This window comes from Balaenoptera borealis (genome assembly GCF_965194805.1).
Source record: "Balaenoptera borealis genome assembly, chromosome: 10".
Taxonomy (NCBI): Eukaryota; Metazoa; Chordata; class Mammalia; order Artiodactyla; family Balaenopteridae; genus Balaenoptera; species Balaenoptera borealis.
Genome location: NC_138874.1, coordinates 96,499,715 through 96,523,969, shown reverse-complemented (window position 1 = coordinate 96,523,969; position 24,255 = coordinate 96,499,715). Strand labels below are relative to the sequence as shown.

Sequence of the window (24,255 nt, the reverse complement as noted above, 5' to 3'; positions counted from 1 at the left end):
AAGTTTCAAAGTCCCTTAATTGCATAGCCCCTTTCCCAGGGTGTGGAGATTGGAACTCATAATTTTATATCTTGTTTCTTATGAAGGGCTCCCTAAATTCTGTAAGCTTCAGGACCCATAAGACGGAGCTCTGTGCCTGTTCAAATGCTGCTGCCTAGTGCTTATTGCTTCAGTCCAGTGGCTTTCCCAGAAATTGCGAGATCAGAAGAAATAAAGCCAAACCCACAGAGAAGAAAGAGAAGGAACTAGCATTTAAGAACCCCATGTTAATGGAAGCATAATTTGCATTTATGACCTAATTTAACCCCTCACAGCCACCCTTTTTTAAAAATTATTATTTATTTTATTTATTTATTTTTGGCCGTGTTGGGTCTTCGTTTCTGTGCGAGGGCTTTCTCCAGTTGCGGCGAGCGGGGGCCACTCTTCATCGCGGTGTGCGGGCCTCTCACCATCGCGGCCTCTCTTGTTGCGGAGCACAGGCTCCAGACGCGCAGGCTCAGTAGTTGTGGCTCACGGGCCTAGTTGCTCCGCGGCATGTGGGATCTTCCCAGACCAGGGCTTGAACCCGTGTCCCCTGCATCGGCAGGCAGATTCTCAACCACTGCACCACCAGGGAAGCCCCACCCTTTCTGAGAGATAGCATGTTGAGGTTCAGAGAGGCTGAGTTACCTGCCCGTCTGGTACAGCGAGGAGGGCTGGGACCTGTGTCACTGACCTTCCTCTCTCCCAGCCGTCTGCTCGGTGGCTGCCTTGCAGGGCACGTATCTGACAGCTCTGCTAGCTTTCCTGCGAGTGTTAAGCCCACCAGGATAGGAGATGCCTGGATGGGCAGGTAAGTCTTGCTGCCGGGTGAGAGGGAGAAGGTTAGGGAGGGCATCAGGCTTGAGCTGTTTAAGGGAAGGCACAGGCAAACCCTTCCCCAGTCTGTGTAAGCGGATGCTGCCACAACTCATTCAATTATGTGAAGTGCCCATTAAAGGAATTGTAAGCCCTCCCTTGGGCCATTTCAGTTCTATGAGATTGTCATTGTTTGAAACTAACCGTGATTTCTTCTTTTGCCTTCAGGTGATTCTCATTTTGACAAAGCTGTATGACTATAACCTGGGGAGCATCACGGAGAGCTCGCTTTGGAGGTAGGGAAGCTGAGCTAATAATTATTGTGTTACTTAAACATGATGTCCTCGGCTGGCTGCTCACCCCCACCCCCGCTTCCTGGTGGGAAGGTTTCTGCTTCCTTGTTCTCTCTCTTCCTCTGTTTGATCTTCGTTTCCCTTAGCCATGGGCTGGGGTTCATTTCCAGGAAGGCTGGACCCTTCCTTTTTATAGACCTCTTCTTTTGGTCACAGATTCTTTTGCTAAACTGCTTATTAGGTTGTCTTTATGCGTTTTGGTTCCCATAGTTCTCACTGATCTGTGAGCTTATGGGGGCAGAAACGAAAGAATAAGGATATCTTTGCAGAGGGGCTCAGTGTAACCTCTAGGTCTACAGAACCCAGGCAGGCTACCAGGGCAACATTCTTTCACAGCTTCCCTTCTGTGGTTCTGCAGCACAAAGGGGCACACACACACTTATACGCTTGCCTTTATTTCTGGGATTCACACTACTGCGTCACACATACAGAGTGGGCAATTAGTACTTTTTCAAATGAATGAACAAATTCTTCAAGGGCAGACTAACTTATTGGATTTAGCACGAAAGAAGGTCCTCAAATGCCCAGGAAGTTATTCTCTCCTCCTTTTTCCTTGGAAACTATACATTTTGTTGTTCTGTTTTGTTTCTTAAAAAGATACTGATTTATCCCACTCCCGATTGGCTCTTCTCCACCAGCCTGTGTCGTGGGCCCGTGCCCGAACCAATCCCTGAGGTCCAGGAGAGCACCTCCTCTAATTGGTCAGGCCTGGATCACATGATGATCCCTCACCTGGGAGAGGATGGAGACAAACTCCGGAGATGGTATTCACACACGTACACGCACACACACACACAAAGTGAGAGTCGTTATACAGAAAGGTGGGAGTGGTCTGTGGGCAGACCAAAGCTAGTGAGTGTCGACCACATAAGATCAGCGGGGGGTTCCATTACCTGTCAGTTCACATGACCGGGAGAGGCTGCCTCTTGGCTTTCAGTGTCAGTGCTGAGGTCTAGGGAGAAAGACTGCAGTCACCCTGTTTGCGTCAGGTGTCCCCCCCTGGTGCAGTCAACAGTGGCTTGGGAGGGAAAGTTGATTTACATGGAAGCAATTTGGTTTCAGGGCCTGCTTCTTATTGGGGATTGCAGTGGTCATACAAGAGGAGGCTCATGGATTGGATAGACACCCCAAAGGAATCTACCAGGCCTCACAAGAAGATTGTTCATTAAATTTCATTTTCACCTGATGTCTGTTTTCCATTAGGCTTGACACTGTGTACAAGAAGCCCCAAATAAATTGTCCTGTGCTTTCGGAGAACCCTAGTAGACTAAAGAAAAGGCTAGATTCTGTTCTTTTGTTTGTTGTCAGGCATTTCAATTATTGAGCTCTTTCCCCAAGTAGGAGGTCAATTATGCAGAGTTTCTGTCCCAAGGAAATTTATGTAACTGATTTCAAGTGTGGGAAGTTTGGTAGGAGCCTTAAAAAGTACAGTTCTTTAATACATTAAGGGCCTGACTCCTGCTGTATTGTTTAAATTCAGTACCTATTCATCAGCATCTCTGAGTAAGCTTATGCTTCCTTGGAAAATTTCTCTAATGTATGTGCATAAATGAAAGTAAAAGCCAGCTTTTACTGTGTAGTGCATCTGCCATGTAAAGTGTTGTCGGCATATTAGAAAATTAAAAGACGTGCAGTTTTGTCTCAGTGGGACAGAGGCAGAGCAGCCGTAACTCCCCACCTGAGTAGTCCTGGGAAGGGCATATTGGAGGGATGTGAGGAACAGCTTGTCCTGGATTGCTGAAGCTCACGCTCAGCGTGCTTCTTTCTCTCTGATGGGGCACTATTACTGATGCCTCAGTCTAGGAAGAATATTCTTTTCTTATCTTAAGGGAGGGGCTTAGTGAAATAAAAACGGCATCACGTTCCAGTAGTACCAGAACTCCCTTCTGAGGGAGCAAACTCCATGGGCTTAAGCCTGGGAAAATGTGGCAAGAATGACCTGCTGACTTTTCCATCTTAGAATCAATTTCACTGGAAGATATATACATATGTATACATATACACACACACACACGTATATACACATATGTACAAGTAATATGTGTGTGTATATACCCATTTATATTTGCTTTTCTAACATACCCACAATAGTCGTGACATGTTCTACATGTCATATGTGGCAAATGATTCCTGGGGGTGTTCTATGTTATTACAACTGCCCGTTTTAATACTTTGATGGAAGAGTACATGTCTGAAAAGACAATTTAGAAAAGAAGTAAGGAGAAAAGGGAATATTTAGAATACTTCACAATTGCTTTTCAGGGCTGCATTTTTTGAGTGGCTCATGGTGCCCATATTTGGTCTTTAGGGAACGTTTTGGGGGTGTTAACGTAGAGGTGGAGAGGGACAGGCCTGGATGGGTCAAGGATGGGGACCAGGAAGAAAGATCCTTATGGTTCCACGTCATCTTGAAGGAGAGTAGACTGCTAAGTGTTGACTCATTTTCTCCTGTACCAGCTTGTACAATCTTCTCAGAAAACCTGCCTATGCCAACCGTCAGGGGTTTCTTAGGGGCACAGGCCAGGGTTTAGAGATACTCAGGGCACTCAGCACTGAATGCAGGACTTAGCATATAGATAATGCTCAGTAAGTATCTGGTTTTGAACAGACCAGTGAATACTACAGTTTTGTCTCTACTGCATGGTCACTAACATATAACTCTCTTTCTCACTCATTTATTCAACAAAGATGAATTGATTAACTCCTCTAGGCCTTATATTGTTCTTATCTAGGGAAGGAAAGTTGGGTGAGTACATAGATCCGTAGCATGTAGGTTCCGCCTTCCAGGACTTCATTGTTTAGAGAGACAAAGATCTTTGGACAGTTAAAGTGAGAGAGAACTGTACTTGCCTGTAACCTACCTTATGTAATTGTATTGAATAAGATACTTACGCAGCACCCAGAGCTGCCAGATCCCAGGAGATGTTAAATCTAAATAGACACACTGTCATACAACTGTTAAGTGTTATAATAAAGATATAAGTGTTGCTTCTTTGCTTTGCTCATGTGTATATTCTCTCTTCTCAACTAGACTTTATGTCCTTAAACCCAACACCTTGCTGGTTTCATGGTAACGGCAGTAATGCTGTTGCTCATGAAAATCATGACAACAGTAACAAAAATTAGCTTTGATCGAGCACTCACGATGTGTCAGGCACGATGCTCAGTGCTTGGCGTGCATTATTGCATCCTCCCAATACAATTTTAGTGTTCCAAGGTCACACAATTTGTCAGTAATAGCCCACGCACTTACAGGCATGCTAGTTATAAACTTCAGTCATTTCACTGCTTATTGATCATCCAGAGTCCCATCTGTCTTCTGGGGGATCTTGCTGTACATAAGTAAACAACATTTTAATCATATATATATGTATACATGTATGTATGTGTATGTATATGATTGTTACATACATATATGTATATTAAAAATAGGGTTTTCAAAGTGCTATGACATTTCGAGCAGCATTTGTCCTATTCTAGAAAAATACTGGGCAACAGGGAAATGGCTTCTTGTCCAACAAATAGATACATGCGCTTTTTGATTGAGCCCATATTCTTTACAACTTTTACCAGCTGAAGAGTCCAAAGGGGGCAAGTGGCAAATGTCCCTGGGGTCTTAGAATAGGAGAGAGGCCAAGAAGCAGCTGACCTTGCAGTGATGTTCTAGGGCTTTCAACCTCACTGAATCCACAAAGCCTGGCTGACAGAGTGAGATGCCGCTATACCAAATTAATGAGCTTTGGCTCCCGGTTGGCCTTGCCATTGATTACACCTTAATCCTGGAGCAGGTTGTTGATTTTGTTTTGTTTTGTGTTGTCGTTCACTCAGGGGGTGAAACTGAGAGGAAAGGGGGATGATCTGACACAGAACAATTAACTACACCTCAACATCTTCTCTACTTTCCAGTGGATTAAGCTGTGAGATTTGGTAGAGCTGGTGATTTTACCATACTGAAGCAAGATAAGCCTAAAGGTTGAGATAAATAAAATGTCAAAATCTAGATACAGTATCTCTGAGAAGAAATATATTAACCTTTTTTCCCCCTGTGCCAGGGTAATCAGCATTCTGCTAAGAGAGGCTTAGCTGGTGAGGAAGCCCTAGGCAATTCTGGAAGGACTGAAGGTGTACTCTCTTAAAGGGACACACAACCTGCAGTGTGTCTGTCGTAGAGCTTGCCTGGCCTGGCTGACTTCTCAAACTCCCTAGTATCCTATTTTCTGATCCACATGAAACACAAGCTTCCGAACACATCTCCACAATTACGTACTTCTCAAGCTGCAGTACCTGCTTTTGTGGGATGAAGAAGCATATAGTTAAAGCGGAGAGAATGGGTTAGGCCATTTGATTCTGCGCTGGGAGCCAGCCCTGTTTTCTTGTCACGGGAGTCACTTTGCTTCTTCTTGGGTGTTACACACAGCGATTACCAAGAGAAGCTTCCCAGTAGAGTCTTTGTGGAGAGAATGGCTGTAGAGTGCCTTGAAGCAGCATCTGTGTGGGGTTGGCTTCAGCCAGTACTTTCTGGAGAGCTCAAGGGGTTCAGGCTGACAGAAGCTGACCTGAAGATGGTGACTTTCTGCCAACCCTGTGGGTGATTCCCATTAGCTGGAAGCCTCTCCCTTTCTACTCCTCATCCAGGGGAAAAGCAGAGAGCGTCTTGGATAGATTATTAGTCTCAGTTTTGAAGGATGTTGTGCTACGCAATCCAGCTTTCAGTCAGCCACAAATACAAGAATAGAGAAGGGGGGTAGTCACCCTAAAAAAGGAAAAGAATAAAGCTAGAGTGTGAAATTTCCCTGCAGGAGGGCTCTTTGTGTTACACAGATCCAGTGATGCTATTCATTCATCCCTGTGTTTGCAGATGTTTAGTGCCTTCCCAGTCGCCCCCAGGAGAGAGCCAAGCTCCCCAGCAGGATCAGGGGGTGCTTTGGATTCTGGATTCCTTTGAGCTTTGTAACTCCCACCCCCATCCCCATATTTGTGTCATGCAGAGCTGCTTGTGGGTCCTGGACTTATAAATTCATTTGATTAAATCTTATTATTTTCAAAAAAAAAAAAAAAAAAAAAGTATGTTCATTATAATGAACCAAACAATGCAGAGGCAAACAAAAAATGTTAGTAGTCTTTTACTGCCCACACTGATCCAGCTTCCCTGAGGTCAGTGATGCTGAGAGTTTTGTGTGATTCTGTCCATATCGTTATGACCCAACTCAAAAATACCAACACATATATACGTATGTGGACCACTTTTTTGTTTGTTTGAGAAAGTAGGAGAAACTGTTCATAGGACTCTGACAACCTGTTATTTTCACTTAACAATGAGTTATGGGTGTCTGTCCAGATGAATACACTAAGAAAAATGGGTCAGGTTTATAAGCATCAAATAGTATGGATGTTGTATACTGAATTTAACAATTGCATGCTTAATTAAATTATGTAGTGCTTCTTTTGAGCCAGGAAGTGTTTTCAGTGCTTTTTATCCTCATAACAACCCTATAAAATAGGCACTACTAGTATCCCAGGTTTACATATGAGAGAAGTGAGGCTTAGAAACATTAAGGCTTAAAAATTAATGTGCCCGATGTTCATGTAGTCAGTAAGTGTCAGAGGTGGATCCTGAGTGTGTTCTATTAACTCCAAGCTACACTACTTATCCCTGACCTTTTTATTGGATCATTATCTAATTTCTACAATATTTGCTATTACATATAGTGCTTCAATAAACATGTTTGTAAACATGTTGTTACATTTTTGGTAATTTTCTCTTTGTAAAGTACTCTAGAGTCCTAAAGGGGATATTGCTGTATCAAAACCAAATACGTTTATAATGTTAAAAGATACCTGGGATTACTTTCCAAGATGGTTAGGATAATTCATATACCCACAAGCAATAATAGACTGTACATTTCCCAATGATTTCACCAGCACTGGGTATTTTCTTTTTTTTTTTTTTTTAACATCTTTATTGGAGTATAATTGCTTTACATTGTTGTGTTAGTTTCTGCTTTATAACAAGGTGAATCAGCTATACATATACATATATCCCCATATCTCCTCCCTCTTGCATCTCCCTCCAACCCTCCCTATCCCACCCCTCTGGGTGGTCACAAAGCACTGAGCTGATCTCCCTGTGCTATGTGGCTGCTTCCCACTAGCTATATATTTTACATTTGGTAGTGTATACATGTCCATGCCACTCTCTCACTTCATCTCAGCATACCCTTCCCCCTCCCCGTGTCCTCAAGTCCATTCTCTACGTCTGTGTCTTTATTCCTGTCCTGTCACTAGGTTCTTCAGAACCTTTTTTTTTTTTTTTTTTAGATTCCATATATATGTGTTAGCATACGGTATTTGTTTTTCTCTTTCTGACTTACTTCACTCTGTATGGCATTCTCTAGGTCCATCCACCTCACTACAAATAACTCAATTTCATTTATTTTTATGGCTGAGTAGTATTGCAATGTATATATGTGCCACATCTTCTTTATCCATTCATCTGTTGATAGACACTTAGGTTGCTTCCATGTCCTGGCTATTGTAAATAGAGCTTCAATGAACATTGTGGTACATGACTCTTTTTGGTTTTCTCAGGGTATATGCCCAGTAGTGGGATTACTGGGTCGTATGGTAGTTTTATTTTTAGTTTTTTAACGAACCTCCATACTGTTCTCCATAGTGGCTGTATCAACTTACATTCCCACCAACAGTGCAAGAGGGTTCCCTTTTCTCCACACCCTCTCCAGCATTTACAGTTTGTAGATTTTTTGATGATGGCCATTCTGACTGGTGTGAGGTGATACCTCATTGTAGTTTTGATTTGTATTTCTCTAATGATTAGTGATGTTGAGTATCCTTTCCTGTGTTTGTTGGCCATCTGTATATCTTCTTTGGAGAAATGTCTATTTAGGTCTTCAGCCCATTTTTGGATTGGATTGTTTGTTTTTTTGAAATTGAGCTGCATGAGCTGCTTGTAAATTTTGGAGATTAATCCTTTGTCAGTTGCTTCATTTGCAAATATTTTCTCCCATTCTGAGGGTTGTCTTTTCGTCTTGTTTATGTTTTCTTTGCTGTGCAAAAGCTTTTAAGTTTCATTACGTCCCATTTGTTTATTTTTGTTTTTATTTCCATTTCTCTAGGAGGTGGGTCATAAAGGATCTTGCTGTGATTTATGTCAGAGTGAGTGTTCTGCCTACGTTTTCCTCTAAGAGTTTGATAGTGTCTGGACTTATATTTAGGTCTTTAATCCATTTTGGGTTTATTTTTGTGTATCGTGTCAGGGAGTGTTCTAATTTCATTCTTTTACATGTAGCTGGCTGTCCAGGTTTCCCAGCACCACTTACTGAAGAGGCTGTCTTTTTTGCATTGTATATTCTTGCATCCTTTATCAAAAATAAGGTGACCATATGTGTGTGGGTTTATCTCTGGGCTTTCTTTCCTGTTCCATTGATCTGTATTTCTGTTTTTGTGCCAGTGCCATACTGTCTTGATTACTATAGCTTTGTAGTATAGTCTGAAGTCCAGGAGCCTGATTCCTTCAGCTCCATTTTTCTTTCTCAAGATTGCTTTTGCTATTCGGGGCCTTTTGTGTTTCCATACAAACTATGAAATTTTTTGTTCTAGTTCTGTGAAGAATGCCGTTGGTAGTTTGATAGGGATTGCATTGAATCTGTCAATTGCTTTGGGTAGTAGAGTCATTTTCACAATGTTGATTCTTCCAATCCAAGAACATGGTATATCTCTCCATCTGTTTGTATCATCTTTAATTTCTTTCATCAGTGTCTTATAGTTTTCTGCATACAGGTCTTTTGTCTCCTTAGGTAGGTTTATTCCTAGGTATTTTACTCTTTTTGTTGCAGTGGTAAATGGGAGTGTTTCCTTAATTTCTCTTTCAGATTTTTCCTCATTAGTGTATAGGAATGCAAGAGATTTCTGTGCATTAATTTTGTATCCTGCTACTTTACCAAATTCATTGATTGGCTCTAGTAGTTTTCTGGTAGCATCTTTAGGATTCTCTGTGTATAGTATCGTGTCATTTGCAAACAGTGACAGCTTTACTTCTTCTTTTCTGATTTGGATTCCTTTTATTTCTTTTTCTTCTCTGATTGCTTGGCTAAAACTTCCAAAACTATGTTGAATAATAGTAGTGAGAGTGGACAACCTTGTCTTCTTCCTGATCTTAGTGGAAATGGTTTCAGTTTTTCACCATTGAGAATGATGTTGGCTGTGAGTTTGTCATATATGGCCTTTATTATGTTGAGGTAAGTTCCCTCTGTGCCTACATTCTGGAAGGTTTTTTTATCATAAATGGGTGTTGAATTTTGTCGAAAGCTTTCCCTGCATCTATTGAGATGATCATATGTTTTTTCTCCTTCAGTTTGTTAATATAGTTTATCACATTGGTTGATTTGTGTATATTGAAGAATCCTTGTAGTCTTGGGATAAACCCCACTTGATCATGGTGTATGAACCTTTTAATGTGCTGTTGTATTCTGTTTGCTAGTATTTTGTTGAGGATTTTTGCATCTACCTTCATCAGTGATATTGGCCTGTAGTTTCCTTTCTTTATGACATCTTTGTCTGGTTTTGGTATCAGGGTGATGGTGGCCTCTTAGAATAAGTTTGGGAGTGTTCCTCCCTCTGCAATATTTTGGAAGAGTTTGAGAAGGATAGGTGTCAGCTCTTCTCTAAGTGTTTGGTAGAATTCGCCTGTGAAGCCATCTGGTCCTGGGCTTTTGTTTGTTGGAAGATTTTTAATCATAGTTTCAATTTCAGTGTTTGTGATTGGTCTGTTTATATTTTCTATTTCTTCCTGATTTAGTCTCGGAAGGTTGTGCTTTTCTAAGAATTAGTCCATTTCTTACAGGTTTTCCATTTTATTGGCATATAGTTGCTTGTAGTAATCTCTCATGATCCTTTGTATTTCTGCAGTGTCAGTTGTTACTTCTCCTTTTCCATTTCTAATTCTGTTGATTTGAGTCTTCTTTTTTCTTGATGAGTCTGGCTAGTGGTTTATCAATTTTGGTTATCTTCTCAAAGAACCAGCTTTTAGTTTTATCCATCTTTGCTATTGTTTCCTTCATTTCTTTTTCATTTATTTCTTATCTAATCTTTATGATTTCTTTCCTTCTGCTAACTTTGGGGGTTTTTTGTTCTTCTTTCTCTAATTGCTTTTGGTGTAAGTTTAGGTTGTTTAAGATTTTTCTTGTTTCTTGAGGTAGGACTGTATTGCTATAAACTTCCCTCTTAGAACTGCTTTTGCTGCATCCCAAAGGTTTTGGGTCATCGTGTTTTCATTGTCATTTGTTTCTAGGTATTTTTTGATTTCCTCTTTGATTTCTTCAGTGATCTCTTGGTTATTTAGTAGTGTACTGTTTAACCTCCATGTGTTTGTATTTTTAACAATTTTTTTCCTGTAATGGATTTCTAGTCTCATACCATTGTGATCAGAAAAGATACTTGATATGATTTCAATTTTCTTAACTTTACCAAGGCTTGCTTTGTGACCCAAGATATGATCTATCCTGGAGAATGATCCATGAGAAAGAAAAAAATTAAAGTAAAATAAAATAGTTATTAAAATAAAAAATAAAAAATATTTATTAAAAATAAAATATTAAAAATAATAAAAAAAGAAAGAGCAACCAAACCAAAAAACAAATCCACCAATGATAACAAGCACTAAAAGCTATACTAAAAAAAAAAAAAAATGGACCGACAGAACCCTAGGACAAATGGTATAAGCAAAGCTATACAGACAAAATCACACAAAGAAGCATACACATACACACTCACAAAAAGAGAAAAAGGAAAAAAAATATAATATATCTATATATTAAAAAAAAAGGAAGAGAGTAACCAAATCAGTAAACAAATCTACCAATGATAATAAACTCTAAATACTAAACTAAGATCAAACATAAAACCAGAAACAAATTAGATGCAGAAAGCAAACTCCAACTCTACAATTGCTCCCGAAGTCCACTGCCTCAATTTTGGGACGGTTCGTTGTCTATTCAGGTATTCCAGAGATGCAGGCTCCATCAAGTTGATTGTGGAGATTTAATCCGCTGCTTCTGAGGCTGCTGGGAGAAATTTCCCTTTCTCTTCTTTGTTCGCACAGCTCCCAGGGTTCAGCTTTGGATTTGGCCCCGCCTCTGCATGTAGGTCTCCTGAGGGCGTGTGTTCTTCACTCAGACGGGACGGGGTTAAAATAGCAGCTGATTAGGGGGCTCTGGCTCACTCAGGGTTGGGGGAGGGAGTGGTGCGGAATACGCGGTGAGCCTGCGGCGGCAGAGGCAGGAGTGACGTTGCAACAGCCTGAGGTGTGCCGTGGTTCTCCCGGGGAAGTTGTCCGTGGATCACGGGACCCTGGCAGTGGTGGGCTGCACAGGCTTCTGGCAGGGGAGGTGTGGATAGTGATCTGTGCTTGCACACAAGCTTTTTGGTGGCTGCAGCAGCAGCAGCCTTAGTGTTTCATGCCCATCTCTGGGGTCTGCGCTGATAGCTGCGGCTCGCGCCCATCTCTGGCGCTCGTTTAGGCGGTGCTCTGAATCCCCTCTCCTCGCACACTCCGAAACAGTGGTCTCTTGTCTTTTAGGCAGGTCCAGACTTTTGCCCGGACTCCCTCCTGGCTAGCTGTGGCACACTAGCCCCTTCAGGCTGTCTTCACGCTGCCAACCCCAGTCCTCTCCCTGGGATCTGACTTCCAAAGCCTGAGCCTCACCTCCCAGCCCTCACCTGCTCCGGCGGGCGAGCAGACAAGCCTCTCGGGCTGGTGAATGTTGGTCGGCACCAATCCTCTGTGCGGGAATCTCTCTGTTTTGCCCTCTGCACCCCTGTGGCTGCACTCTCCTCCATGGCTTGGAAGCTTCCCCCCCGCCACCCCCTGTCTCCGACAGTGAAGGGACTCCCTAGTGTGTGGAAACTTTTCCTCTTTCACAGCTCCCTCCCCGAGGTGCAGGTCCTGTCCCTATTCTTTTGTCTCTGTTTTTCCTTTTTTCTTTTGCCCTACCCAGGTACGTGGGGAATTTCTTGCCTTTTGGGAAGTCTGAGGTCTTCTGCCAGTGTTCAGTAGGTGTTCTGTAGGAGTTGTTCCACATTTAGATGTATTTCTGATGTATTTGTGGGAAGGAAGGTGATCTCCATGTCTTACTCCTCCACCATCTTGAAGGTCTCTGGTATTTGCAATACTTAAAATTTTGCTAGTCTGTTGAGTGAAAATGGTGTCTTGATCACAGTGTTTTAGGGGGTATTTCCCTGACTACCAGTGATACTGAGGATCTTTTTATATGTTTATTGGTCCGTGGCAATGTTTAACCCTTTTCTCCACCTCCCCTTTCCCACTAAGCAAAGGTAATTGTTCCTTCCTCAGTAATCCTGTAGTGTATTATGTATCTTCATCTTATAATGGTTGTCAGATGTATATTTATTTGGTTCAGTTTTACAAATAACTACTTGTCCCCATTTCTGTGGCAGGCACTGTGCTAGGTAGACACTGGAAATCAAGGTATAAGTAAGAAATTGCTCCTTCTCTACGAAACCTCAAAACCTAGTGAAGGGCAGGCACTCAGTGGGTGATTATACAAGTGTGGCAAATACAGAGTAAAAGTTATGCACAAGTTTTTGTCCATGTTCATCTATTTCCATACCAGCTTGGAAACTCAAAGACTGTGATCTTCTCTTAGTTATTTTTGTTTGCTTGGAACCTGAAATAGAACTTGGCACATATATTAAGTATCTTTTTTTTTTTTTTTTCTTGGAAACAGTATATTAAGTAATGGTTTAGGGTTTCTGAAAGCCAGGCCTGTTTCTTATACTTTTTTAATCCTAAGTGTTAACCTCATGCCTTCCATATAGGAAATACTGTTTTGGATAATGTGCTACATGACCTTGTGAAATACCATTGCATTGCACTCAAGAATAAGAACACAGCCAGTGCCAAGTGTGAAAAGCCCAGATTCAAGTCGAGGAACCCATTTATGTCCATAGGGTACTTGGCATGCATGTTGGGCCCCTTGATTTTGTCAAAATCTTCCTGCACACCACCACCAACATGAAGGCTGTTTCTACTAGAATCTGGCTGAGTTCTGCCTAAAGGTGCTGCAAGCCTTTCTGAGATTTCTGTGAGGGTCTGGCCTCAGATTGCATCTTTACACTCCTCGTTTGCCTCAGTGATTGGCTCCGCTGAGTTCTCCACTTCTCCTTTTAGCAAATAATGGATGAGATATACACAAAAGCTATCATTGCCCTGACAGTATAGTAAATTTATCAGCATGACCTCAGGAAACAATAAAGAAAATTTTACTAGAGAAAAAGCAGAACAACTGGCATTCCAACATCAAACCTGGTTATACATTCAGGAAGTGTTTAGGATGTCAGTTTTGGTGTTGCTGCTTTGTCATTGAACACTACATGGTGGAATCTTACATCCCTGGGGTCCCTTGGGATTTAGGTCACCACCATCCAATTTCAGTAGGAGCTCAATGCTTCCATATCCTCATAACCCCTCAAAGGGATTTCCTCCTCACCTGATGCTTTGGTCCATCCTTTGAAGCCAAAACTTGAGCTTATTACTAATAAGTAATTAAACCATGGAGAGTAAATGCTCTTTGGGTATAGAGCTCTGTACCGGGCACAAAGAAGGTCAAAAGATACCCAGGACACAATTTAATTCTTACCTTCTACCAACATACAGTCTCATTTTTCAGTCAACATGACTAGCTCCTCCTCATTTTTTAGGTCTCAGACTGAATATCACCTTACTTTTAAAAAACCATTTATGTCCACCTTATTAAGAAGAGATCTCTTCTTTCTTTCTACCATAGGTCTTTGTTTATTTCATTCATTTCATGTGTCATGATCCGTAATGATTCTATTTATTACTTGTTTATTGGCTGATGCCACCACTAGAATATAAGCTCCCTGAAGGTAGAGATATTATCAATCTTATTTTCCACTGTATTTTGAATGCCCAGTAAAGTGCCTGGCACATAGACATTCAAGTGAGATATATCAAATTAATTGAATGTGTAAATAAATACATGCCTGGAATCATGATAAATGATAAATCATGATAAATGGTATGAATCCAGATATGAATAAGATTTGATTATTGCCCTTAAGGAATTCACAGTCTAGTGGGAGAGAGATAAATAAATGAGAAATTATATTGGTATGTAAAGTGTCATAATAGAGGTACTGTAATATGCCCTGAGTTGAAGAAGGGAAAGCTTCCTGGTTGAAAGGATATCTGATTTGAATCTTGAAGAACAAGTAGGAATCATACAAGTAAAGGAGGCTAATTCTTTATTTACTGAGTATCTACTGTATTCTAGGCACCTTTAGGTGCTGATAGTGTGGCATATTGAGGAAACTGTAAAAGACTGCAGTACACTCTGTGTATGGACAGGGTATTTGGAGGTGATTTAGGAAAAATAGAAATAGGGCAGTTCATACTCTTCTGGGCTAATTATTCTGATATTTATCCCAGGTGAAGTAATACACTTGGGGCAAGGGGGTTACTTTATGAAATGTGAATTTTAGGAAAATAAATTGATCTTGGTGTCATGTTGAGTATTCACTTGGAAAAGAGCAGAACTCATGACCATGAGAACAATAGTCAGTGGAATAAGAGCTGAGAAGGGGCTGACTTATTTTAGGGCATGAAGGAATGGAGTATGGGATATGGGAGGGGTGGTGGTGGTGATTTCAATAAACCTTATAAAGTAAAAATGAATAGGACCATTTGGATGAGGGAGAAGGTGAGAGGAAGAGACATTTCTACAGTGATGTTCCTGCCTTTGTCTTGGATAGTCCAGTGAGTGGCAAGGTTATTTACTGCATACATCTGCTCTGTCGACATCTACCAAGCACTTACCCCTAGTGAATGAGAAAAGGATATGGAGACAACTCTTTCAAGGAAGAAGCTGTGAAGAGACATAAAGGAAGAAAGATGCTTTTGCATAAAAGAGGTCATAGACTAAAGGAATATTTTCCTTAAGTGAGGACAACCCTGTTTTATGGGGGTTGAATCCGTAGAAAGAGAATGAAAATGTAAAACTTAGGAGGGAATAAATCTGGTCGAGGATTGAGTGGCAGAGAGTGTATGGACTTGGAGCTTATATGGGGGGTGATCCAGCTATGGTCAATCAGGGTGGGTGAGGGGCGGCCAAAAGGAGGAGTGTTGCATCTCTTTCACCAAGAAGGGAAGTCAGATGGTTTGGAGGAGCTGCTGAGGAGACACAAGGTGGGACTACTCAGGGAAGGCAGTACTGGGCGATGCCGAGACCCCAGCCCAGGTTACAGCCTGGAATCAGCATGGCTGTGCTTTCACTCCAGTGAGCCGTGGGTCATCCTCAAGAAAGCAGTTGGTTGTGTAGTTGCGGAGACGTGTTGGAGAAGGACAAGAAAGCAAGGGGCGCTGGCGGGGGTGGGGCGATGAGTAGTAGATGAGGGGATCTGTGCCAAACAGAGAAGAAAGTGAAGCTGGGGGTTGGGGGAGGACGGAGAGTGAACAGCAGGACGCCCAATCCAAGCATGTGTAAAAGCCTAAAGAACACTGAAGAAGTAATATCCGGAAGAGTGCGACTTTTTAAAATATTAAACTTAGACCATATCTAGCCCCCAGGGGACTCTGTGAAAAGGAACTGGTCAGAGCAGGTGGAGATAATCAGAAAAGCCTTTTCTGAAAGCTGCTGTTAAGAACTCCACTCAGCGCTGTAGGAGAAGGAGCTGCTCTTTCTCTGCACGTGTGTGGAGCATCTGGATCTGCTTGTCAGGCCCCCGCGCTTCTGAGATATTCATGAGTGAGAACTCACCTCCACATCTTGCGGGAACACTCAGCAGCCTTCTCTGGAGGGGTTATGGTAGATTTTCTCCAGGTGGCTACTGCCTCCAGGGCTAAGACTTGTGGACCGCATCTGGTAGTCACTGTGATATCTTTGTCAAGAGAGAGCGGCCAGCCCAGATGTCACATTGAAGGGATGTTGATTTCCTTTCTGGTCACTTTTTTCTTCTTATCACAATTTGCTCTGGAGCCCATGCCAAAGATGTGCTTCTTTCATATTTAAAATTCTGTTTTTGGAATTTAATTTTCTGGACTCTCAATAGACCTTGCCTTTGGCTTCTCCTGTCTTTCTCCTGTTGGGTATTTATAGTACTTGACTTTGATCACTCCCCTTAGTATATTTCTCAATAAAGGAAGATCATTATGTGTTCCAGCCATGGTGAACTACTTGTAGGTTCTGCCAAACAGCATGTGCCCTTGGAAGGCCGTTCCATAAACAGGTCAGCACTTGGGCTTGGGCACTGGATGCCCGGGCATGAATCCAGACTCTGTCCACTTTCTAGCTCTGAGATGGCAAGGAGGTTTTCTAATCTCTCTGCTTCATTTCCTCATCAGAAATGGGGCTGTAATAGTATCTATCTCATAGAATTATAGTGACACTTATCTTAAATGTGCAACACTTACTAAACACACAGTAAATAATACAAAACAAACAAAAACCTTAGATCTTGTACTTCTGTGGTCGTCTTTGCTTGAAATGCCTTTTCCATTCCATGCTATTTGTCTAATAAATGATAACCATTTATACTGATGATTTACTATGTGCTAGACACTCCTCTAAGAGCTTTATATGTATCAACCATAAATTAATCTTCTCAGTACCCTCTGAGTTTGGTCCTATCATTATACCCATTTTATAGATGAGGGTACTTGTGCCCAGAGTTGCAGGATACTAGGCAGTAGAGAAGAGATCTGAGTGCAGACAGTCTTAATCCAGAGCCCACAGAGATCATCTCTTGTGTGATCCCCTTCCTGACCATGACCTTCCACGTAGAGTAAATCACTGCTCACGTGCTCTTTCTGTTGTACATATTTTTCTTTTTGATGTACTGCTTTGAATCATTAGCACTTCCTGCGTATTTATCCCCCTTACAGGGACCATCTTGAAGGTTGCCTATTATCTTATTCACCTTTGTATCCCCAGCACCAAGTACAGTTCTTGGCCCATAGTAGGTGTTCAGTAAAAGGAGTGTCAGGACAATAGATTGGGGAGAGAAGATTTAAAAAAACAAATTATCTGTGTCATCTGTGGATTTAGTTAATTGATGCAAAGATTGCCCCATACTATATATCACAGGTGGTCTCAGGGTAACAGGAGGTAGTTTACTCAAATGTCAGGTCTTGCTCTCATTCGTTGTTGTTGCACATGAAGGAGGTGAAAAATATTTAATTTGATTTCCGCATGTAGATTGACAGTGCCATGCTGCACGTCTGTAATAATGCTTCTGTGAGTGTTGGAAGCTGGTATGATGGTAAAGGGGAGATGAATTTGTTCCTGTTAGTATCCCCTAGTTTTTCCTTTGGCTAGTACTGGAGGGTTGTTTAAAAACAAATGTAATGTTGGGCCCTTTTGAATTCCTAATCCTGAGCACTGCACGCTGTGCTGTCACCAGAGAATTAACTTTACGTAGGAGGATGGGGGCCCCCATCATAGACCAGGCTCATCTCTGAGCAAAGGCAGGGGAGCCGTGCGTGTCAATGAAGCTGGTGCCCAGGGATGGGGGCTTTGCTCTGTGCGTCATAGGACACAGGGGATGAAAGCAGCATTACCTGGAGAGTTTTAGAAAACACTTTTTCTTATTTCAGGTGAAGTTTCCGAAATACTGTTCATCCATAAGTCAAGCTGGGGCATTTTTGGCTCTGTTCTCCTCTTTCCAAAGGGAACTGGTGTGCTTAAGACTTATTCCTCAGCACGGCTTTATTTCCTTCTCCTGCTGGGATGTATTAGCAAGGTCATCACCTTTGGTTTATTGGCTTCAAACAATCTGTGATTGCAGAGGAATATGACTTCTTAGCTTGCAGAAGCAGGAGGTGCAATCAATTCATGAAAGGCACAGGACTTTTTTTTTCCTTTTAAAAAATGTATATTTATTTCTGCCAGCTTTTCTGGGGACCAATACTTAAAAGAGCTTTTTGAAAAGAATTTATCATTGAATGTCCTGCTTCATTGTTTTTTTCAAATAAGAACATTGAATCAGGCCAATGTGAACTTAGCTTTAACTCTTTGAGTTTGAAAGAAATAAGATGACTTTACAAAAGTCTGTCTTCCCCTTCCCCAACTCTAAACCAAATTAATTGGGAAATGTACACCCATTGCAGTATTACAAACAGATACCCTTTGAAATAACTGGGGATTTGGATTAGCCATACCTACTGGTTGATGAGTAAGTTCTCTTTGATAGGGCAATAATTTTTTTGTCTGAAAACTCTTAGAATTTGATTAGTACTTATTGCACTATCAGTTTTCTGACTTATATTGACTTCATTTCCCAGCTTCCTGGATCACCCTTTCTCAACTTGTTGTTGCCTTCTTCCTAGTTGGGAATCCATTGCCTCTGACCTCAAAGAAGTGCCAGCATTTAAACTCCCCTCTTCCTTCTACATTGCATGGGATAGTTCCTCTTTGGGGGTTGCATAAAACAATTACAAAGACCTGTCTCTTCAGAACTGAACAAACAAATGTTTTGCCATGGAGACTGTACTTGTACCAGGCTGCGGGGGATTCTGGTCTGCAGTAGCCTTGGCAAATAGAGTTTTGCCGACACCAAGTGCTTTGAGTTACTGCTGCACTCTTGATAGAGGTCTGGCGTCTGACCTCTCCTTCTTGGCAACTCTGCAGAAGTCAGAGGCTCATGCTCTGAGGCTGAGATGACACCTGAATCTGTGGACTCCGCCTATACCCACCACTATTTTTGTTTGGGTCACTTTGACAGTATCTGCAAAGCTGGAAGACTCTTACTCAACAAAGACCCTGCTTACTTATTCATTGGGCAGTCTAAGCACATGTTACAATGACTCCTCCAATCACCGGGAAGCATGTGGGATCAGGGAGGTGGGGGGCAGTGAAGTCAACTACTATCTGGAGTCCAGGCCTTTGATTCATCTGTGTTCTTCATCTTCTCCAGATATAACTCTGAGAGATATACTGAAAATGAAAATTAGGGCCACTTCTCTTATTCCAAAGACTCACTGTAGTAGGGCAAAGGTCAAGGTGCAGGAAGCATTCTAGTTTATAATGGCAAACTTCAAACTGATGGGGATGTGCTGTGTAAGCCCCTGAAACAGGACTTGCAGTCTAGATCAGAGCAGGACTGTGGATTTGGGTTCCTCTTCCCTCCACTTCCTAGGCCTGCTTTTGTCATTGATTTGACACTTTCTACTACCTGATAGTCCCTATGCCCACTGGAAATAATGCTGCCCTTCCTTTTCATATGGATTCTTTATCTTTACGGAAAAAATAGTTGAGATGGTTACTTAATCTATTCAAGCCTTAGTTAATACTACCCTTTCTGGTCCTCCTTTTCCTCGTCTGATCAGTTGGGCTTATAATAGTTCAGCATTTCAGATTCAAGAGAATACACATGTGCTATTTTAAGATTAGACTGGGTTTCCATTGTATTTAACCAAGGGCAGAAATTTATCAAAAACAGGGTGGACACAGAGAACTACTAGTGACTTTGTCTGTGTTGGACCATGCCCTGCCATGTCTGAGAAGTCTACTCTTTTGATTTTCCACAGAGCTTTTAAAGTTGAGCCTTGCATTATATTCAAGAACAATCTTTGCACTTGATGCTTCCTTTTGAGGGAATGCAGATAACATTTTCTTCTGGGGCTTATGTCAAACCTGTCATCATCAAGGCCACGTCTGATCTATGGAGGAAATCAGAGTTCAGTAAATCCCTGAACAGTACCTCTGCTTCCAGCTTCCCAGTGTCCATGAAAACCTAATCCCCCCACAAGTACATCTCGTGTAGGTTTATTGTGAGGAAAAATGTATTTGAAGCTCCAGATGCATAGTAGGGTCTCATTACATGTAAGTTCCCTCTATTAATAGCATTTTCCATACATTCTTCTTTTCTTGATGCCTGCTGTTATTAGTATAGATCCCCAGAATGATGTCCTGTGTCTGAGAGAGAGCCGACTGTAAGATCCGTTAACCAAATGGAAGGTTCTGTCTTGGATTTGAGTGTCTCTTCACTACATTTCTTCTAAGATGTGTGCTGTTGGCTGGGCGTAGGATCTGGGGAAGTGAGTTACTTGCCATCCTGTTATTTTGCCTAAGACAATCATGTAACTAGTACCCACAAGATGCCGATCAGGTCCCGTGTGAAAAGAAGAAGAAAAAAGCTCACTGAAGTGCCTGTGTCTCAACTCGTGGCTTGGGGCCAAGTCAAAATTTAGAAAAGAAGGGAATTGGCTATTATGTATAAAATAGAAAAGCTACAACACAGGGAATATAGCCAATATTTTAGAATTACTCTAACAGGAGTATAACCTTTAAAAGTTGCAAATCACTGTGTTGTACACCTGTAACTTGTATAATATTGTACATCAACTATATTCTAATCTAAAAAAATAAAATCCCTATGAACAGGGATACCGAGGCCCAAAGCTTAATGACTTATACAAAGTCACACAGCTAGTAAGTGACAGAGCCAGCACCCTAACCCAGATCTCCTACATTCACACACACACACACACACACACACACACACACACACACACACACACACACACACACACACACACAAAGGAATTGAGATTTTTCAACAATGAATCAGTATTTAAGCATAGTTGGCTTCTTGCACCATCCTGCAAAGATAACTTTTGCAGATTTTAGGAGGTAGTAAAGAATAGTTAACATTCAAATGTGCTCCAATCAGATGGTGATAGGGATGTGTATTCAGAAGAACAGAGCATATGGGCTGCCGGTTCTTAAGTTTAATTCTGAGGTTTCAAAGTTTCTAATGTTAGAAATTCTAAATGAAAATTGAATGCGCTTCATCTCCTTGAATTTTCCTCAGACTTTTGCAAATATAGTCAAAATTGTAAATCCATTAAAGAGATAACTACTTTGGTCCATCCTATGAAAAGTAAATAATATATCCTCCGCATGTTTGCAATTTGGTGTGAGCACACCCTGTGTGATCTTAGCACTGCCACTAATTGTGTGATCTTAGGCAATTTTTTTTTAATTTCATAGAGTCTTGGGCTCCTCGTGCATAAGAAGAAAAGTTTGTACTACATGGACTGATTTTAACCTAGCTTTAACATTCATATCTCTAAGAATTGTTGCCCCAAATATCTGGCTTGTTCAAAGTCGGTGTCCTCATATATTTTGGGCTGCTAATGAGAAAACGTTAGTACCCCTATTTCTTCTAGGATTTTTTTTTTCCTTAAATGTGTCCATTTCAACTCATTACTAGCTGATCAGAGGCAGACAGGCCGGTCAGCTCTCCAGGTTTTGCAGGTTGGAAGCCTCATATTTCATGGCTATTAAATTAGAGAACCCATATACCAAGTAAAATGATAGAAAACAGAGAATTAATGACCTTAACTAAATTACCTTATGTCTTTGAACCTTAATTTCCATATCATATATTGGGGATAATAATGACTGCATCAGTCAGGTTACTGTAAAGAGTAAATATTTTTTTTTAAAGAACTTGCCTGGCATGTTTTAAGTTATAAGTGGTAGAAACACAACTGAAACTTAGGTCTTCTGATTGTAAAGGAAAAGAGGAAAAGGAGTTAGTGATCATTTTCTGAAAAGCCTATGTGAGCCTCAGTTCCCTCATTGTAAAATGGGTATTTCAAAAATTCTTTCCTTAGCTAAAGTTGCTAGAAATATCTGGTAACTAGATATCATGATGGTCCACAAGCTCTGCAATTTATAAAGTGCTCTGTGGATGTTAGTTATCCCTAGTCGGGAGTGGGATCAGGGAAAACTTGAACTCTGTGCTTTCCTCCCCTGTGGCAGAGGGCACCCTAGATGCAACTGTCCAAGTACCATTGTAATTCACTAGATAGTGGACTCCTGGAAAGTAAGTATTTAGTTTGCAATTTTTTTGCCTTGTAGCATTGAAGCAGAGAACAATGCCTGTCACATAGTGAGTCCTCAATAAGTATCTGGTTAATGAGTCTGTGAATTAATAAATCACTGATTTATTTTAGTTTCTATCCTGTTGATCATATGCCTGGCAATATGCTGAGTACATTTCATACTCAGCGGCTCTTAATCCTGGGTACATTAGAATCTCCTGGGGAGCTTTTAAAAATATTATATATGTGGTCCCACCCAGGACTAATTGAATCAGAATCTCTGGGACTGAGCCTGGGACATAAGTAGTTTAAAAGCTACCCAAGTGATTTTAATGAGAGAGAGACACATAGAATCAATGAACTCTTGATCCATTGTTTTCCTGGGGTTTGCTTGACTGGGCTGCTTGCTAATGTTGCCAATTACTTACTTCTGGGCATCTGAATTTCAGGGACCATGTTCTCCCATCTTGACATTTGTCATGGCTAAAATTTTCTACATTAACAAGGATGCAAATTTATTATCCACATTAAACCTGTGATCTCTTTTGCATCCAGTTCTGAAACACAGTTGTGTTGTCCATGCAAATCATAAACTTTAGATCCTTCTGTAGTGTAAAAGAAAACACGGCAATCAGGATGGAGAAAATTAATGTTGACTAAGATCACTGACATGTTGTGAATTGCAGAGGCCTGGGTCTCAGGCTGGTTTCAGAATAAAACTATTGGTAATCTCTCTATAACATTATGAGATAAGGCAGTGCCTGGGAGGTGGTTTGATTTAGAGGCTAACTCCTATTTAAGTGTTTATTTGCAACTGTATTGGCACAAACCCGCTAAATATTGCCATTGCCACTAGGGGGAGTATGTATCTTGAAGGTACTTTTGATTCTACATAGGGCCGAGCAGACAGGCTCATTCTGCACTTTTGTTGAAGATGTCCTTAGAGTAAACCTTTGTCTGGATTTATCATAATTATGTTGCTTTGCTTTTCACGGATGGTTAACATGTTCACACTTTTTTCACTCTTAGTTCCACTAAAGTGTCATTTTGCCCAAGAAGCAAATATAAGTCATGCCATAGACAGGTGTACACACACGTGATGAAGACTAGTAGGAAAGATCGCTATCTTACTCTAAGGCACTATTGTTACTCTAAGGCAACAACACATACCTTTACTTTGTCACCCAGTGACAAAATTAAGTAACAACTCAAGATTCCAGTAATAACACAGGGCGACAGGAGTGCTGTGAGGTGCTTCAGGGAAGAAGGATGATTAGATGCCAAATGAATGGTATCAGGGGAGCTATCCGCAGCCAAATGTGAAGTTATTTTTACTCAAGGCAGTGATTTCTACTCTGTTTTTTTAAAAACCTCAGGGTATCTCCAGGTATTTCAAAAAAATGTCATACAGTTCTCAAAAATAATAATATACTTGTAGGGCATATTAATATCATAGTATGCTTTTAGCAGTGGGTGTTGAGGTGGGTGAAATTCACATAATGTCACTGCTCCAAAAATGAAGGATGGACAGCTGATCAGCTCGACACATCATTTACCCATAGGAACACCCCCAGAGTATTACTGTCACGGTCCCCAAGTTCTGTGTGTCTTGAGCCTTCTGGAAGCATTGCAAGTCTGTGATTATTCCTGCTGTTTTGAAAGAATCTGCATATTTTTCCCCAGACATTTTTCCTATTTCATTGGCACACATGACCCGGATTTGTAGTGCATTTATCTCCTATCACCCTTTTGTTTCTCTTTTTGCTCTTACCTTTGATTACAGAAATGTTTTTAAAATAATGGATGGTAGTTAATAAACAGCACGGCAGGCAGGAAAAAAATGAACAACGGTGGGCTCATGATAGACTATGCTGTCTGCAGATCATTTACCAGGGCAGAGTACTGACATATACGGCCCCATAAAAAGGACTTATCCCTGATCTTAAACCGAAATCATTCTTGAAAGTTTCCATTATTCATAAGGCGTGATCCATGAAAACTGCAGGGGGCTGTCCCATGATGATGCCTCCGAGCTGGAGGCTGTCCGGTTCAGGAGTTAGAAACAAGTGAACATCTGTATTTGTGCACTTGGGGAGGTTGCCAACTTTCAGAGAAAGAACCTTACACTGGAGTCCAGCATGGTGAAACCGAGTTTTCTGCCCTTATTACCAAGTATTTCCC

At 41.3% G+C, this 24,255-nt stretch overlaps 1 protein-coding gene across 7 annotated transcripts in view; it reads left to right on the top strand.

Annotated features, from left to right (window-relative positions):
* SORCS1 (sortilin related VPS10 domain containing receptor 1) overlaps positions 1 to 24,255 on the top strand; it is a 584,051-nt gene that overhangs the window by 189,634 nt on the left and 370,162 nt on the right. For all 7 annotated transcript variants that reach the window (XM_082408268.1, XM_082408264.1, XM_082408269.1 and 4 more), the window contains exon 2: positions 1,066 to 1,133. In XM_082408268.1, coding sequence (XP_082264394.1) covers positions 1,066 to 1,133 — 68 coding nt within the window. The remainder of the gene's footprint in view (positions 1 to 1,065; positions 1,134 to 24,255) is intronic.